This window comes from Anthonomus grandis, chromosome 15 (genome assembly GCF_022605725.1).
Source record: "Anthonomus grandis grandis chromosome 15, icAntGran1.3, whole genome shotgun sequence".
Classification (NCBI taxonomy): domain Eukaryota; kingdom Metazoa; phylum Arthropoda; class Insecta; order Coleoptera; family Curculionidae; genus Anthonomus; species Anthonomus grandis.
This window is the reverse complement of record NC_065560.1, coordinates 11,338,288-11,357,808: the sequence shown is the minus strand read 5'-3', so window position 1 is coordinate 11,357,808 and position 19,521 is coordinate 11,338,288. Positions and strand designations below refer to the sequence as shown.

At 34.2% G+C, this 19,521-nt stretch overlaps 2 protein-coding genes and 1 long non-coding RNA gene across 4 annotated transcripts in view; 1 reads left to right on the top strand and 2 right to left on the bottom strand.

Moving 5' to 3' along the window:
• LOC126744925 (UDP-glucose:glycoprotein glucosyltransferase) overlaps nt 1-17,532 on the bottom strand; it is a 58,866-nt gene extending 41,334 nt beyond the window's left edge. Inside the window, exons 1-4 of one of the 2 annotated variants that reach the window (XM_050452516.1) lie at nt 17,345-17,532; nt 17,048-17,283; nt 5,582-6,170; nt 5,333-5,528 (exon numbers count right to left, since the gene is read on the bottom strand). In XM_050452516.1, coding sequence (XP_050308473.1) covers nt 5,333-5,528; nt 5,582-6,170; nt 17,048-17,283; nt 17,345-17,355 — 1,032 coding nt within the window. In that variant the 5' untranslated portion in view covers nt 17,356-17,532. The remainder of the gene's footprint in view (nt 1-5,332; nt 5,529-5,581; nt 6,171-17,047; nt 17,284-17,344) is intronic. The other variant, XM_050452518.1, reaches the window with a different exon arrangement.
• LOC126744927 (uncharacterized) lies at nt 919-3,322 on the bottom strand. Its single transcript, XM_050452521.1, has one exon. The coding sequence runs from the start codon at nt 1,921-1,923 to the stop codon at nt 919-921; it is 1,005 nt and encodes a 334-aa protein (XP_050308478.1). The 5' UTR covers nt 1,924-3,322.
• Nucleotides 17,100-17,772, top strand: LOC126744928 (uncharacterized). Its single transcript, XR_007663376.1, has 2 exons — nt 17,100-17,247; nt 17,478-17,772. It is a non-coding gene; the product is annotated as an uncharacterized LOC126744928 (long non-coding RNA).
• The last annotated feature ends 1,749 nt before the right edge of the window (nt 17,773-19,521 follow it).

Genomic DNA, 19,521 nt, shown 5'->3' with positions numbered 1-19,521 from the left:
AGAACACTGAGGAGTTGATGCAAAGAGTACTTCTTAACTTTTTACGCTGTGTTAATATGTGTTAAAAGTTTGGAATAATTAAAATTACTTTAATCCTTTCTGTCCCAACGCCGCATATATACGTTTTTTAAAAAGTGGGCCTGTAGTCCCAGCCATCATATATACGGTCAATGTGTTATGGTCTCAATTTACCAAAGCCGAAAATATGCGTTGCTTATAAAATTTTAGACCCATTGGTGTCCCTCGCCGTAGAACCGGCGTTTTATTTACCTATATCCAAAAGTTGATATTAACTGAGATACAGGGTGTTAAACTTAAAACTTTTTTTCACAAAAATTTGTAGTTGGGGGTTTTTTAGGTCGAGAAATTAATTTTTTTAACAAATTGAGTGTACAATGTACGGGGCGCTGTCTGCGACATCTTTTTCTCTTTCATAAGATCATAACTTTTTTGTGCTTAACTGTATTTAAGTTTTTATTGAAAATAATACTTTTTTTATATTTTTTTCATAAAAAAGGTATACTACTTTCGGGTCGCTCAGAGTCGCCGTTTTCGAGATATCTGCCTTCAAATTATTTAGTACAGCAGCTCAAGCAAGCAATAATGTCTTGTTACTCTATACCAATTATTTTTTACATCATAAATAATGTTTTAGTATAAGTCATTAAGAATAATGCAGACAAAAATTGGATTATCATTTAATTAACTTTATTTAAAATAACTATGACACTAGAAAATCTATTGAAAGAAAATAACATTAACGAAAACAAACTTAACTATGCGACTGATAACTTTTCCATGTTGAAACTGTGACGAGATTTGGTAAAAAAATAGATCTGCTTTTGACAAAAACTGTTCAAAATGTCTACCATTCACTTCAATACATTTAACAGTTCTTTTGCTAAAATATCTCCTAATTTAAAAAAATAATTGTTCGTTTCGTAGCTTTTGTGCAGCATATAAAATTCTCTGCCATAGTTCTTCTCTGGAATTCACTATTTCTTTGTAAACGAGCGACTTCATATAGCCCCATACACAAAAATCCAGCGGGTTAAAATCGGGACTTCGCGCCGGCCATGGCCTCTGGCTCCTACGACCTATCCAGCGATTAGGAAAACGGTTGTTCAGGTACTCTCTGACAGCTCTAGAGAAGTGTGCTGGCACTCCGTCTTGCATGAAATACATATGTTGCCTTATGTCCAGCGGAATATCATCAAGAAAATCTGGTAAATGTGTTTCTAGGAACTCAAGGTAGAGTTCCCCGTTTAAATTGGGCGGTAGTTCGAAAGGGCCCAATAAATGATTATCGATTATATCACACCATACATTAATTTTGAATTCATGTTGGAAATGATGTTCGTGTACTGAATGTGGATTTTGTAATGCCCATGTGTGTTTATTTCTAAAATTGAAAATGCCTCTACGTGTAAACGTTGCTTCATCAGTAAATAGTATCTTATTCAGAAACATGGGGTCGGCATTTATTTGGGCACGGCAAAAACGGGCAAATTCTATCCTGGGCGCAAAATCATTTTCTAATAAATTTTGCACAGGAGTGAAATGATACGGATAAAGATCCTCTTCGTGAAATATTTTACAAATGGATGACTTACCTACTCCAGTTGCCGCAGCAGCATGTCTTGCACTTATTTCCAGATTTTCAGCCACGCGAACCAGAATTTCTTCTTCTTGTTCTGGAGTTATAACCTTCGGGCGCCCTGCGGAATTCCGTTTAGGACGAAATGTACCTGTTTCTGCTAATCGATCGTAAAGATTTTTGAAGATCTTGAAATCAGGTTGTCTTCGATTTGGATAGAGTTCTGAATATCGTCTATAGGCTTCGCGTCCATTAAAATTTGCCTGCGCATATACACACAACATATCCCTCATTTCGGCATTTGAAAAAAGATTGTGCCTCGGCATTGTTTCTCAACTTAAGAAAAATTTAAAAATTCAACAAAACAGTAAACTGGATGCAAAATCACAGAAAACACTAATTAAATATTTTCTGACAACTTTAAACTAATCAACAAACAACAACAACATGGCGGTTTCCTAACAACTGCGTCTCTAAAGTTCATTTGCTTTCTCATAGCTTACTTTAAAAAAGCGAATTATTTCCCGATTATATTAATTATTCAGCCGGGGTCGAGTGCATGGTGCACTAAATAATTTAAATACAAATATCTCCAAAACGGTAACTCTGAGCGACTTCAACTTAGTATACCTTTTTTACGTAAAAATATGAAAAAAGTATTATTTTCAATAAAAACTTAAATACAGTTAAGCACAAAAAAGTTGTGACCTTATGAAAGAGAAAAAGATGTCGCAGACAGCGCCCCGTACATTGTACACTCAATTTGTTAAAAAAATGAATTTCTCGACCTAAAAAACCCCTAACTACAAATTTTTGTGAAAAAAAGTTAACTTTTGTTAAAGTTATTGGGGAAAAACAAAAAAAAAGTTTTAAGTTTAACACCCTGTATCTCAGTTAATATCAACTTTTGGATATAGGTAAATATAGTTGAATCGTAATATTTTTACATCAGGAGTCTGTGGTTTTTCCATGTACCATTAATTAGCGGACACCCTGTATATTTGTTCACTTATTTTAGATATGCTATATTTTAGCACTGGAGGCAACGCTGTTACATGCATAGTTCGAAGGTGAAGCTGCAGGTCGGTTGAATGATTTTGCGTGTTGAGAATTCAGTTTTAAAAATAATTTCGGGCACAACAGTCGCAATCGCGCGCGTAATATGAGTAAAGCACGTGGTTCTAAGCGTAAAAGGTATGATGAGTGTGGAGACTTTTGTGGGCTATCAAAACAGGAATATGACGATATGATGGAGATGTTAGACTCCAATGAAGCGCCATATATCTCTAGTGGCAGTGAGTATTATCCCGATTCGGATGAAGATGACGAGATAAATGAAGTTATATTTGATGAGGTCGAAAATAGCAATAATGAGTTATCTGACGAAGAAAATTCCGTTGATGGTCAAAACAGAAACACAAATAATAAGTCACCTGAAGCGATTCAAGATAATTTGGCCCTAAAACAAAATTTGGTTCTGAAATGAAATAAAAGTCCGTTTATTCCCGTAGTACATGATTTTGATGATAGAGAGACCGGCGCACACTTGGACTCCATAAAAAATAAGTCAGATGCTATAATTAGCGTTATTTTCTTTTATTTATGGACTCAGATATAGTTCAGATTATTGTCTCTGAAACCAACAAATATGCTTCCGAGGTTTATGCAAATAAAAATAATAAATGGCGCGAAACTGATATCAACGAATTTTACGTGTCTCACGACATGGAAAAAATAGAGTAAAGGAAAACTGGTCAACTGATAAGTTGCTTCATACACCAATATTTTCCGAAATAATGTCAAGGAATCGTTTCAAAGCAATCTTTGGCATGCTACACTTTTCAGATAATGCTGAGCAAAAAGAAGGTGATTCTTTTCACAAACTGCGAACAGTGCTCAATAAAATTACAACACAGTTCCAAAAGTACTTCACTCCATTTAAAAATCTTGCTATTCAAGGGGCGTTTGAGATTGAGATTTAAACAGTACATAAAGACCAAACACCTTCGTTTTGGAATAAAACTTTTTCTAATATGTGACTGCGAGACAGGATATGTATTAGGTGTTATTGTCTATACTGGAAAATCGACGGTTATAACTCTGTTCCAAGATCTTGGAATATCAGGCTCAGTAGTAGCAAATCTTATGGAACCATATTTGAATAAAGGCCATAACCTGTATACAGACAACTGGTACACTAGCCCTACTTTGTGTACATACCTGCATAAACATAAGACTAATTCCTGCGGGACGTGTTAATCGTAAAGAGATGCCCAATTTAACTAAAAAATTATCTAAAGGCGAAACTATCTCGATGTGTGCCGAAAATCTGGTTTGCGTGAAATGGAACGATAGGCGTGATGTTATGATGCTGACTACTTTTCATGAAGATCGCATGGAAACGTTAGACAAAGTAGATTTCAAGACCAAAAAGTCCATACAAAAACCAGCGGTTGTTATAAATTACAACGAAAATATGGGTGCAATAGATCGATCAGATATGATGTTGAGCTCCACGGAATGTGTAAGAAAGACCACAAAATGCTAATTTAAGTAAAGCTAATTTTCCACATGGTTGATCTGTCTCTTCTTAATGCACATGCACTCTATTTGACCCAATCTTCGTAAAGGCTACCTCTTTCAGATTATCAACTTACCATTATAGGGGCACTTTTTGATAGGTAAGTTTGTAATAATTTTTTTTTATTGTGCACTTACTTCTTCATCTTGTTTCAGACATAAACATGAAAAAAACAGAAGTATAAACCCTTTAACCAAGAATCCTCAAAGGCTCAAAGGGCGACATTTTCCTGGTTCAGTTCCTGATAAGAAAGTGAAGCGATGTGTCATTTGTAGCCACAGAAAATACCAGAAAAAAAGAAGCGAATCGAGATACATGAGTAAAAGATGTGGAGTCGGCCTTTGTGTAGTGCCATGTTTTGAGGCGTGTTGTGTGGTACAAAAGAAAACTTTTAATGTTAATTTACATAACCTTTTTTTTAAGTTGTTTCTGCTCTCTGAGTACTTTTGAAAAGAAACCGTTTAAGTTTGTTAAAAAAAGCTCATTAAAAAAACGTTGTTTGGTCATTTATTTGTTTATTTATATGCGACGTATATATAAGGCAATGGGACTCTAAGCATGGAAAAATCTTTGGGATTGAAGGACCAACATGCAAATTAAGGCCCGGGATAGAAAGGGTTAAATAGATTATTGTTTCTCATTAAATTAAGAAAAATCTCCCTGCAAACTACGTTAAAAGTAACAACACAAAAAATTCCACTTTAATTTTTTATTATTCTGGTGCGGCATAAAAAACTAAAACACGAAACGGTTAATTTCAGCGAGTTCAAACCTAGTTTAGTTTTTTATTCAAAAGCGTTAAGTTTCCTTTACAAAAAAAAAACACACTTACAAAAATTATGGCCATTTTACGCCATCAACAGTGCAGCATGGAGCGCCCTCTATCGGCCACAGGAAAAGGACGCCCATTCTCGAGTTTCAAAAAAACCCCTAGGTACCAATCTTCAAAGTAATATGTCGGAAAATGTGAAAAAAATTAGATAAAGTCGATTATTGTTTTTTAAATTTAACACTCTATAACAAAGAAGCGAAGCAACTTTGAACTAAGGTAAGTTACTTTAAATCGGATTATTATGACCTCAGAAATATGCCCTAGGATTTTGTACAAACCTTTTAAAGACATCCTGTATTAAAAATTTAAAAAAAATCCTCACCTGCATAGGAAAATTCTGTGCAATATTTGTAAAAACCTTTAATGCTTCATCCTTAGGGGCATTCATAATTCTTTCTGCGGCCTGCAGACTTAATTCTTGAAACTGCCAAACTTTCAAGGCAGCTAATTCATTAGAGGAATCTTCTAAATGCTGTTTAAACTTGTCCAAATTTTTCTTTACATCAGGATATAATTTCCTAAAACAAACTTATGCAATCTCAGTTGGCAATATCTACCAGGAGACACTTACTTTAACTTAGAAAAGTCAAATCCTTCAATTTCACTGTCTTCGTCTTCCTGTGAAGTTTCTGCAGATTCTTTGTCTCCCTTCACTTCACTATCATCTTGGGATTTGTACTCTGTAGATTTCATTTGAAGCTCCACTCCATAACCTGACAGTCTTAATCTTTGGTTAGAGTTTTCCTGAGGAAAATGTCTTATGACATAATCTATGAGCCCTGCAATAGCTTCTTCCTTCAGTAACTGATGAAATTGAGCAAAACATGGAGTTCCAAGTTCTCCATACAACACCACAGCAAGACTTCGGTTGGCAGATCCAGGATAGTGTATATCCAAGTTAAAGAGATCAGGATTTTTAACCACTGTTTGCTGTTCTATAAGTTGTTTAATAGCACCTAAATCACAGCTAGTTTGTCCTCCCACATCCGCTATGCAGTCGCAGTTTGGTAAATGCAACTCTGTTGCTATCTGCTTAAACATTTGCACCTTTGGGGAATAAATGTGCAATGATAAGCTGAACTTTAATATTGAAAGTTGAGATGGGGTCAGTAGTTTTGCTGCCTCTTGAAGTAATACATCATATTTCTTTTTATCATTTTCTGAAATATTAGTAACAAATCTATATAACATGTACAGAAATCTCATCCATTATTCTCTAAGAGACCAACATACAAAATTGACGAAACCAAAGAAAGACAAAGTCACGGTCTCACAACATGTAATAAACGGGCTACACGTGTTTCGCAAGGCCTGATGATGCTCTAACTTTTTTTTTTTTAATGGTAAACACAAGCACAAGAGGAAAGTCCTATGTCACTCTTGGAGTGGTGCTTGCGCGAAGATATTTGTGGGCATTTATCTTGAATGAATCGCTGCAGGTTGTATGTCTCGGGAAATATGTGAGGTGGAACCCCGTTCCACAAAGAAGATGTTCTCCAGATGAATGAGTCCCGATACAGCGACGTCCTTGGGGTAGGCAGGTGGACTCGATGTTGATGAGCCGCAACTGCTAGACGCGTCCTTCTTGCCGGAACAGCCCTGGGTGGAATAAGGCCTGCCAGCTCAGAGAAGCAGTTACCGTGATAATAACGGTAGAATAAACAGAGATCAGCCACCTTTCTCCTGTGCTTTAGACTATCCAGACTCTTTGTCAGTTCTGGTTTGTCGATAAGATGAATAGCTCTCTTCTGTATAGAATCTAGCAGCTTTAAACTATGCTTGGGTGCAGAGCTCCAGACATGCGAGCAATACTCGAGGGAAGGGCGTATTTGAGCCTTATAAAGAGTCAGCAGCTGTTCTGGTGTATACAGTTTTTTCGTTTTGAAAAGCACTCCGAGTTTTTTGGAAGCTGCCCTGGCGATCTCAGCAACGTGGTCATGCCAGGACATACTGTTGGTGACTTCGACTCCTAGAAGATGTGAAGATGATTTCAATGGCAATGTTTTCCCTGCCATAACCAGCTCCGGGCCACCAAGGTTAGTCTTCATCGTAAATACTGCAGCCTGCGTTTTTTTAGGGTTAAAATTGACCAGACTGTTAACGCCCCACTCTAAGATTGCTCTAATTTCGTTGTTGGTTAAAGCTACTTGTTGCTGCCTAAGATTCTGAGAAGTTGCGGCTGTCGTTGGTTTGGCGGACTTAAATGTGGAAATAAGTGTGCTATCGTCCGCAAAGCTGTAGATTGGATTGACAGTGGTTCCTAGCAAATCGTTGATATATATCAAGAAACGGGTGGGGGATAGAATGCATCTTTTAAGGACTCCAGCGTTAATGTTAAATTTGTCGGAGAGGTGTCCATCGACGGCTACTTGGATTGTTCATTGTTCAAGAAAACTTTTGATCCAATTCAATAATGAGTTTTGTATGCCGATTGAGGAGAGCTTGTTTAGTAGTCCCTCATGCCACACTCTGTCAAATGCCTTGGAAATGTCAAGAGCGACTGAGCGGGACTCGCCGTGCTTCTCCATGGCCTCCGCCCACAAGTGTGTGACGTAAGCCAGAAGATCTCCGGTGGATCTAAGCTTTCGGAAGCCGTATTGATGATCGCTGATTAGTCCAGATGATTCCAGATATCTTAACAGTTGTTGGTTGACTGCTTTCTCCATAATCTTCGATATTACTGGAACTAGTGCAATCGGGCGGTAATTGGAGGGCATCGTCTTCTTACCCTTTTTGGGCACAGGTTGCACTTGAGCAGTTTTCCAGCTTGTTGGAAATGAGCCTTAGTACTAGCGCTGGAAATAAACCAGATGGCTTACTAGAGAGAAACACCTGTAGCCCGTTTATTACATGTTGTGAGACCGTGACTTTGTGTTTTTCTTCGTTTTCATCAATTCTATATAACATATTTATTTCTTTTGTTTGCATTAATTGTGATTTTTTATTTTAGTTTTTTCTTATTCTATAATATGGTACTATTTAAATAAATTAATAAAAAAGGCAAAGACTATATATTACTATTACAAAACCAAATAAATATAAAAATAATTCAGAGCGGGTATGTAACATAATTAAGGAAGCAACAGAGGAAAGCGTTAATAAGGTCAGTCATACTTAGTTGATGGGGGTCTAATAAAGAAATAATCAAGTCTGACATAGACATGTCAAACTATTTCAACAAATATGTTAATAAATGTATATAATTGTGCAACACAAGGAACAATAGACAAATATTTACTGAAATTCTCATTATCCTTTTAGTTACAGTAAATATTTGTATTAAAAATGTATATTTAAAAACTACTTGGTACTTAGTAACTTTAAAATATCCATTATGACTACCTACCATATTAAAGTCCTACGCTGCCAACGTTAAAAATTACAGGCCAGTGATATTAGACCCTTATATTAATTATTATGTTACAAATAGAATCAGGAATCTGATACATATACATTTTTTTCTTTTAAGAGATATACTTTATTATACTATTACCAAAAACTCTTACAGATGACTTAAAACATTGCAGATACTGTTCAATTCCCTTTTGTACTACAAAAAAGAGCACTGCATTAGATGTTATATCTAGAATCTGGCTCCTAGAAAATCCTGTCATTCACATTTTATCAGTGGTGAATTTAGAATTTTTGCACCCAATTCTAACATACCCAAAGTTCTCATCAACTCAGTTTATCCCCTGCATTCAGCTTTGACTAAAAAATCTGTCATTTACCGTAACAAGAAACTTTTTATTTATTTGCCATTCAGAATCAGGCAGCTTCATAATTACAAGAGGTTCAGAATTGCTGTTAAGAAGTTGTTTATGTCATATGCATTTTATCTGGTCGATGGCTACTTAAACTGTAAGTATCTATTAGCATTTAGGTATCTATTTTTAGCCATATTCTTTTTAGCCATCTCTAACCAATACTCTTTCTTTTTCGAAGTATTTTTTTTTAATTACAAACTAAACTATCTACAATATTAGTATTTTATAAAAAAACCCATTATTTTCTATTACAACCTGACATCTACATGGCATTGATTCAATAAGATTGTCTATGAGTTTAAAAGCAATATTTTTCTATTTCTGTTGCAACCATTCGAATAATTCACCTTTATTTGAATAGTTTAGATCCCTAATATCATGATCTACAATTTTCCATACATTTTCATGGGATTAGGATCGTGTGACTGGGATGGCAATTTTAAAACTGGTATTTTTTCTTCTTCAAAAAATTGCTTCATAATTTTGGAGGAATGCTTCGGGTCATTATCTTGCTGGAATTGGAATCTCAATGGTAAATTGTCTTCGACATAGGGCAACATAACATCTCTGAGAATATTCCTGTACATAAACCTGTCCATTATGCCCTCTATGCGATGTAACGGGCCCATTCCATAACCTGAGAAGTAACCACAAACCATCACTGATCCACCTCCATGCTTAACTGTCGGTTTTGTGAACTTGGGATTCAAACGCTGGCCAGAAGGACGTCTAACATATTGAATTCCATCGGAATTAAACAAATTAAACTTCGATTCGTCGCTCCACCAAACACGTTTCCATTCATGCTTTGTCCAGTGTATATGCTGACGGGCAAATTTCAATCGGGCTAAGCGATACTTTTTTGAAAGCAATGGTTTTTTTGCTGGCCTACGCGCATATAGGTTCTCTTCTACTAACCTTCGTCTTACAGTCCTTGAGGACACATTACAAATCCCTAGAGCCTGTAATTCTATCTGAATTTGATGAGAAGTCATAAAAGGATTATTCTGGCTAATTGGTTTTAATTTGCGTACAGCTCTAACGTCCATTTTTTTTTTGGTCGACCAGATTTATTTTTTGGCTCTAATGATCCTGTCCTTTCATATCTTTTGATAATTGCCCAAACAGCTTTTCTTTTAACATCAAATCTACGAGCAATATCAATTTGACGCTTACCCGCGATATGCATTAATAATGCGTTGTCTTAAATCAAGAGAGAATCTAATTCCGCGTGGCATGTTGCACCTTGAGTTAAAGAGAAGCAATACTATACTAATTTTATTTTATAAATATCTAGACAAAAACATTATTTCAAAATTGTTTTTGTCTATCTACTTTTTACCAGGTATATTTACATTATTGCTTTATCTGATAGCAAGCAAAATATTTAACTGAAATTTATTGGTATCTTTTTATAGACCGCCTTACAAATAACAATAATTTAAAATCTATGGAACCTGTGGGTAAATCTTTAAACAATTATATGAAAATAATACTTTGTCTATCTACTTTTGGCCACTACTGTATATATTTTAACTTTAAATATGTGAATATGAATTTTGCAAATTTTTGTTAAACTATTAACTATTTAGTTAGTTATTTTCAGCTTTCTCAGTAACTATATGGTTATGAGAATAAAGCATATCTTGTCATGCTTGATAGGCTTGATATCTACAACAACAAAAAATGGGTGAACTTGTAGGACAATATAAACAAACAATTTTTTTTCCAACAATATATGCATATCCACTAAATTTGGTAAAAATAAACCATGAAAAGTTCTGACATAAAAACAAAAAGGCTCTTTAAATGTCTGAGAAATGGATCACTTATTACAAGAGAGCCACTGACACTCTGATAAGTATGATTTGAATATACAATATTTATGAGTGGGTGTACAAACCACTGACATAATAGAATGGACGGGCCTCCACTCATTACGCGCCGTCTAATCTTTTGGCTCTAACATATGAGAGAGAGGTCCCAGAAAGAGTAGAAGCTAATTAAGGCAAAAGCAGGTTGAGAGTCATTATTTTAAACAGTGTTTCCTATGTTTGTTTGTTTAGTTAGAAGTGTATGCCTTCTGATACTAAAGGAAGCCTGAAATAAGGATAAAATGGTTCAATCTTGTGCTGTCATAAACTGTACAAACAGGTGGAAAAAAGGAGGAAGCAAATTTCACAGGTATAATAGTACATATTATATTTTACTGTTTAAAGTATTGTATTGCTAATTTTGATGAGATTTGTTTGTTTTTAATGTTAATTAAAAATAATATTTAATTCAGAATACCTATAACTGATGTGAATTTGCGTAAAGCTTGGCTACATGGGATAAAAAGAAAAGACTATAACTCCAAAAAAGCAAATTGTAAAAAACATTTCTTGAAGTCGGATTATGAGCTTAATGTACATGGAAGCAGAATTCTCAAAAAAGGTGTTGTTCCTTCTGTCTTTAATTTCCCAAAACATTTGCAGAAAGCTTCTAATTTAAAATGAAGGATTTTAAAGAGGAATGAAGTTTTAAAGGCATACTATATAATATACACTTGAGTATTTATGTTTGTTGAGCTATATATTATTAAATTATATTTTTATATTTATTACTGCCATATAAATTACTAAGTAATTGAGGAGCAGGTTGAAGATCTACCTGTATTAGCTACAAATGTTCAAGAAATCCATAATGCTCCAACCCAACCAATGCAGTGAAAAATCCAGGTCTAAAAAGGTATTTTAATGCCCAGAAGATTTTTATAATTTTTTTTAATATCTAATATAATATGAAAATATACCTACTTCTAATAACTCTATATTTTAGGCTCAGTCGAGACCCAGTTTATTTACTAATTAAAAAACAGGTGCTGTTTTACAACTCAAGAAGAGTTGTAGAGGAAAAAATACCCTGAGTTACGGTCTTTTGCCCTTTCTCTTTATTTTTATTCAGCTTTAGCCTATGACTTTGTCAGAAGCATGTATGGAAAGGATTCCTTACCTCATCCAAGGTATAGTTCAGTTGATAGTAAGCCAGGATATACTGCAGAAACTTTATTAGCAGAAACAGTAAAAGTTGAGGCTGAAAGGGCAAAAGGAAGGCAACTTGTTGCTGGGTTACTCATGATGAGGTTTTCTTTAAAAATAAACATTTTCAGTTATTATTAGATAGTATGTAGAAAGCTATTTTAAGTACATATTTTTAAATGTACTAAAATACCTAGGCTAATGACACTTTTAGCACTTAAGTTTTGGTCCTGTGATAGGAAAACATACCTAAGCATTATATAAAAAAGTTTACAATAAAAACTTCTCATTACTTAAATAATGTGTTTTATTTTAAGATAATTTACCTTTAGATGTAAGTAATAATATTTCTGGGTATAACCACTCGCATATGATCATTAGACTTTATATAGAATTATAACCATTCAATGAAGCCAAAAACATTATAAAACCTATAAAAAAAATCAAAACTCCATTTTATTAATTAATACAAGATTATTTTGATTTAAGTTTTTATGCAAGAAATGATGGTGACAGACAACTGAAAAACACTAAACAATTTAAAAAATGCTTTGTTAAAGTACCATAGTTATTAGATATACCTACACTACCGCTCAAAAATATTTGCCCACATATGGCTGTTTTAAAGTTATAACTAAAAATAATAAACCCATCAGTTATTCTTATGAAACGGTTTATTTATAACAAAATGAATATAAACAATACATTTTTCAATTAATGAAATTTAAGAAAATCAAATTTTGGATTCGGTAGTCTTCTAATTAATTTGTCCAAAGTTTCCTGAGGTATCTTGTGCCACTCTTCTTGGATGATCCTCCAAAAGTCTTCTTTTGTTGTGGGGCATGGTTTTCGCACTTGTCTATCCAGTTCATCCGACAGTAATTCGATAGGATTGAGGTCCGGTGATTGTGGGGGCCATACCATAGCTTTCAGAAGATGTTGCCTTTGTAAATGACCTAAATATTGCTTGCACAATTTCGACGTGTGATTGGGGTCATTGTCATGTTGAAAGATGAAGTTTTCCCCAATTATTCAAGTACCAGAAGGAAGTACATTGAAACTTAAAATTGTTTTGTAACCCTCTTTTCGAAGAATTCCCTCTATTCTAATTAGATCGCCCACTGCAGATCCTCCGAAACAACCCCACACCATCACCGAACCACCACCGTGTTTAACTGAGGCCACCGTACAGTTCTCAGCGACCCTTTCATTGGCATAACGGCGAACAAAAACTCGCCTCTTCGTTCCAAAAACCTCGAATTTCGACTCGTCACTCCAGAAAACTTTCTTCCAGTCATCAATGGTCCATTCTTTGTGTGACTGGGCCCACTCAAGTCTTTTAGTCTTATTAACATCCTTCAGTAGCGGTTTTGATACAGCTAAACGTCCTTTAGGACCAGCATTATAAAGTCGCCGTTTTTTTATTACTCACCGCTTTTTTACGCAAAAGTCAAAGGTCAAAAGGTCAAAAATAGCTTTATTGTTACATAACATCATCTGTTGTTAACAAAGCATTATATAAAACCTTAAAGATAGTTGACAACATAATCTTTTACATAAATAGAAAAATTTTAACAATTCTTACATACATAGAATATAGAACACACCCAAAGAAAAGGTAGTAAGAAGTTACATTACGCTGCGCAAAATTCTTCACTATCAAAAACATGTATTTAAAAACTCGTCTAGAGAATAAAATGCTTTAGCAAGCAAAAGTTTCTTTCTTTTTTTCGTAAAACGTTTTTCACAATTTATTAGCCTTATATAAAGGGGTAGGTGGTTAAAAAGCCTTCTGCCCCCGTACACAAAAGAGGACTTAATCTGCTCACTTTTTGGGATAGGCAGAGTTAAAGAGAAGGTTGTTCGGAGATTGTAACCCGAGGAGGGGGAGCCAAGCTGATGGCGATATTTTTTGTGTCTAAGACAAACAGTCTCTAAAATAAAAGGGCATGGCAATGTCAGGACAGAGTGTTTTAAAAATAATGGCCTACAGGGGCTACGAAAGGGAGCTGCACACATGTAGCGTATGGCTCTTTTTTGCAAAATAAATAGAGAGCTGAACAAATACTGAGAGCACACACCCCAAAACACAATGCCATATCTCAGATGAGACTCAATAAGAGCATGGTAGGCAATTTTAGCCACATCAAGTCCCAGAGAATATGTTATTACTCTAATAGCATAACAGTTGGATGATAACTTCCCAATTAAAGAGAAGATATGATTTTCAAATTTTAATGGCTTCAAATCAATCGTCAGGCCCAAAAATTTGCATGTTTCAGAAGGACTTATTGTTTCATATTGCAAAGTGACAGTTCCAAGGTTACATTTAAAAGTTAAAATATTAGTTTTAGAAATATTAAAAGTTAATCTATTAGATTAACACCATGACTTTACAAGAATGAAATCTTCATCAACGATATTCTTTAACCTCTTGGTGTCAGTGTCATGCCAAAGTAATGTTGTATCATCCGCAAAGATAGTCCAAGAACAGAACCCTGGGATACACCCGCATCCACATCCAGACGGGATGACATATCATTGTCAAAGAATACCCTTTGTGTTCTTCCAGATAGGTAAGAATGAAACCAGTCGAGAGCACCTCCTCTGAATCCATAGGTTTCTAGCTTCTGCAGCAGTGTTCTGGGACTTACACAGTCAAACGCCTTAGATTAGTCACAGAACACCGCCGCCGCACTCTCCCCAGCGTTCAACCCCATGTACAGACTCTCCAAAAAAATGAAAATAGCATCAGATGTACCCAGTTTCATCCGGAATCCAAATTGCTGATGGTTAAGAACATTCTGCCGTTTCAGAAATTCCATCATCCTATTTTTTACCAATCTCTCTACAAGCCTGCCAAACGTGGGAAGCAGGGCTATGGGTCTGAAATTTGATAGGTCATCATAGTTTCCACCCTTAAATAATGGTATAATCACCCTTAAATAATGGTATAATCAATGGTATATTCAAATCGTATAATCAGGACCCACTTGAAAGTGAAACATTTATCACCTCGGCGAAAGAATTAAGGGTTGGTAGCGGTAGCACTATTAGGACCTTTAGTGACAGCCCATCCCATCCAGAGGAGTTCTTATTTTTCATTGAGGATAGAGCTTCCATTATTTCACTAGAATCTGTTGGTCTAAAGAAAAATGTTTCAGGCACCTTAATGTTGTGTAAGCATGAGCGCGAATCTCTAACAGACTGAGGCAATAATATTGATAGACCCAAAGCAACACCCTGGAAAAAATGATTGAGTGTTTTGGCCGACAATGTGCTGTTAGAAACAGAAGGGTTTCCACGTTTGCCTCAAAGGTCATTAACAATTTTCCAAGACTCTCTAGACTTATTTCTTGATTGGTTTATTTTACTTGAGTAGTATAAGTTTTTTGCCAATTTCACTGTATCGCGGTAAATTTTGCGATATCTATTAAAGTAGAATATGAATCTGGAGTTGTCTAGGGCAAACTTTCTTATGGAGTGCAAACACCGAAGATTTTTACCAGAAATTAAGACTCCTGCTATAGCAGGGTCTTCTCCTTTTTTCCCTAATTGTCATCATGGGGAAATTTGACTTAAAAACATCCACTAAAGTTGAAAGTAAGAATGGAACCTCTCAAAAGGATCACCCATTGTCACTGCTACGCTCACTGTACGCTCCTTGTTGATTTTTGCTGTGATTTCAGGGGCGGTAAGCCGTCTATTGCGCTTGCTTGTAATTATAATATTTAAATCCTCCTTTGAACTTGTTGCCTTTGGCCTTCCCAATCGAGGTTTGTTGCTAATAGTCCCTTTTCTGGTGAATTTCCTAACATTATAATGGACAGTCTGCCTTGGAATTCCCAAATCCGAATCGAAATTTGACAATTAGTCTTTCCAGCCTTATGAAGTCCAATGATAATACCTTTTGTTTCTACTGATAACTCTTTTGTTTTAGCCATTTTAAAGAATGTTGAAAAACCAGCAAAGAAATGGTGACAATCATCAATAAGCAAGCAAAATTTTTACCAATGTTACACAAAATCAATTCTTGAAGACTAAACACCTTTAAATGTTTCAAATTTCATCGGAAACGAGCTGTAAATAGATTAGTTTTTTAGAAGAAGTGCATATTTTCACTACATTGTTTGTTATTTGCAAGACTATTTTTAAATACTTGTAGTGTATTTAAAAATATATTATATATTTTTATAGCATAGTGTTTTTCAAGAAACCATAGTTGATAGGCATATATGCAATTTACAAAAGAGATAAGATTTTTGTATCTAATTTAAAATATTAAAAATAATACATGGTGGGCAAATACTTTTGAGCGGTAGTGTATATGATGTTGATTTTTTAAAGAATTTTTAATGCCATTATTTTTTAAGTTATTGAGTATAGAATTAAAAGACAAGAATTGAAGAATTTCAGTTTTTAATTCATCAAGAAATATTGTTTAAAATAATTATTATGAATAAATTAAATCTAACACATCTTTATCTTCTCAACAAATAAGTTTTTATTACATTTTCATCATTATTGGTCATCTTCTAATATCAGTTTCCAAATTTCATCGATTTTCTAAATGTCTATGGGGAGCAATAATGAGAAGGAATAAAAATTTTCCCAAATTAGCTCCATCATTCACATGCTTTCTCTCTCTCGCTGCAATGGGACTGATGTTGTCCTGCAATAGCTGGTCCATTCTATCATGTCAGTAGTACAATCACCCTATTATCATTACTAAGCAGCATTAAATATTGTGAAAGGCAGACTAAACACAAAATCATTATTTATCAAATTAATTTACTTTGCAGTCTCAATATTATTGTTTGAAAACCATAATTGGTTTCATTAATTGTGGCTGTATTATGGTTCAGTAAATATTTGGGAGGCATAAGTTGAAAGCATCAATGCAAACATAAAATAATATGTAATTTATATAAAAATATAAGATTTTGAAGCTTTCTATGTAATATTAATTAAGGAATACCCAGGAAAATGCATTTTTGGTCAAGTGATGCTGAAAAGTACATTTGATATTAATATTGTTATGCTAATTAGGTAAATAACCATTTAAATATAAACAATAATCTAAAAACTAACCAAAAATGCATAAAAAGAGAGAAAAATAATGAAGTAACAAACATTGACTTTGTGTACCCACTTATACACTTTCCTATAATAAGAATAAACAATAAATGTAATCAAGTAGACCTAATCATTCAGATGTCATGAATCAATCAATGAAATGTTTTAGCTTACCAATCTGACTAAGTGTAGAACTGAGCTTAGAGATATTGTCTATAAAATTCCAATATAATTCTGTATTCTCATCTGCTAGGAACTCTGCTATCTCTAATATCAATGGGGTTTGCTCCCACTTCGCATCTAATAGTGTTGTAACGGATTTCCCTTTGTGTTTGGCTCTTGAATCTTGGGAACAGCTTAGAACAATAAATAATGTAAGTAAAAGACTCTGGAAATTCATCATAAAGGGGCTAAAAAAAAAGGTTATAAGTATAAGAAAGATAGAGGTTAACTTAAGTGGTTGAATATTACCGCAAAAACATTATTCTAAAAAAGATTACTGAGTTAAATAAGCAATATAACAATATACTAAGAAATTTCAACAATTCTTCATTTTAAAAAGATTAAAAACACATTGTTTTAATTTTATTTTTCTTTTGATTAGTGGAGAAGGAAGTAGCAAACGTGTGTCACCCGGCCGTCAAAACAAACCGGCGTCACCAACTGTCAATTTTACTGTCAAACTTCACCCAATGACAGACCGACACCTGCGTTTCAAGCAGCGAATCATAGCAAAGATCAAACAACAAACTTCTCCTATTCATTGCATAATAAAGGATAAGCCTTAGGTTGAAAACTTAAGCTGTATTTTCATGCATCCGTCATACGATGATACGAAATCGTTTCTTATATTGGAAATGCTGTGTTCTTATTTATTAAGAAATTACTTTATTCTTAAATTTTGTTTGTTTTCATGCATTCGATATCCGATGGACGTCAGTGCAAAATTATTTGTCGTCTATTAATATTTTTATCCAATTTACAGTCAATCATTCACAAGCTTCTAGCACAGTCTAACAAATACTATTGAAATCTATATACTATACTTTTAATGGTTCGACCTTATAATAAATAGGTCTTATTTATAATCTTATTAAAAAAGAACCCTAAATATAAAAATATATCGAATGTAAGTAAACAAACAGTTATCCACAAAAGGAAGGCCTTATTAGTAGAGATTAGGATATATACAAATTGTTTTTTTTTTCAATTAATAATCAAATAAGCATAAGAATATGATTACAAACTAAAAGTCTAGAGCTAAGAAAACGTAAATATAAACATTTTCAACATTCTCGGAATTTCACAATAAACGCACATTATATTATAAACATGGGCAGGGCCGAGCCGTGCCGGGGGTGCAAGGGGTGCGCCGCACCCGGACGGCGTTCATTTGGGGCGGCAAAATATCCGAAAAATAAAATAAAAAAGCGCCAAGTAATGAAAAAAAAATTATGAATAACAAAAATTTATAAAATTTAAAACTTATAATTAAGGCGCCAACAGAATACAATGTTTACTGAAACCGAGCATTGTTCCCCGAATCGTTGCTATAATAATAATAATCTATATAGATAAATAAATAGGTACCAGGACCAGGTAATAAAAACAATAGCACCGCAATTATGGTGGGTTCAGCCAGGGCGGCGCCGAAAAGAAAGAAAGAAAATAAAAGAAAAAAATAATTACTACTAGCATAAAAAGATAGATAAATAAAAATAAATACTACTTACAAAAAAACACAACATAGGTATAACTATAACTTATAAATCCAAAATATCCATTATTTTAAAATTAATTAAAGACAAATAAAAAACAACTAAAATACAGTTGCCAATATCAAACAGTCGTTCATAAATAACCACTAAAAAAACCTGTAAGATGTATTGCGGCCGACCAGATCAAGCGTGTCCATAAACAATAACCCTCAACAGCATAATAAAATAGCTGGTCGACTTCGATAGACAAAAACTGGAATGTCTTTCCCGCGAGTAAATTTTACATACGTAATAGGCTGAATGCTGATGCGGCCGGCCTCTGCCACCTGATTGATGCGTATATGGTTCGATTAATTGCTCTAAATTTCGGAAGACAAATATCAATGTGTCTTTCTGGGGCTCGTATACAATAATTGGGTGTAAGCCCTGCATTTTTATTTTAATTGATGCGTCAGGCGGGGCGCGCCTTAGATACAGATAGATATTATAGTTGTTTAGATACTATATAATGATAGTAAGGAGCGACTACGTTCTGTGTTAATTTTTTTTTAATTGTAATTACATTAAATAATTACGTAATAAATTAATGACGTTTAGAAATTCCCACCCTTTTGTTTTTAATTTATTTTAATTTGCGAGTTTTAAAGCGACTTGTCGATTAGTGTTTATTTTTAATACATTTTATATAAAAATTGTGTTTGTGTTGTAAACGGTAAGTTTAAAATATTTTATTAATATCTTTTAAATACTTAGAACTTCATGCCTTAAGCAATTTTTCATTGAAAAAAGTAATGTCTGATTTTTGTGCCAATTCTAAAAAAAATATTTGTTGATTTAGATTGGTGATGGTCGAAAGAGGATTTCTGGTTCTCAATACCGAAAAGGGAAACCAGAAAAGGAGGAAGATGGCAGGCGGTTAGCAGGTTCGTT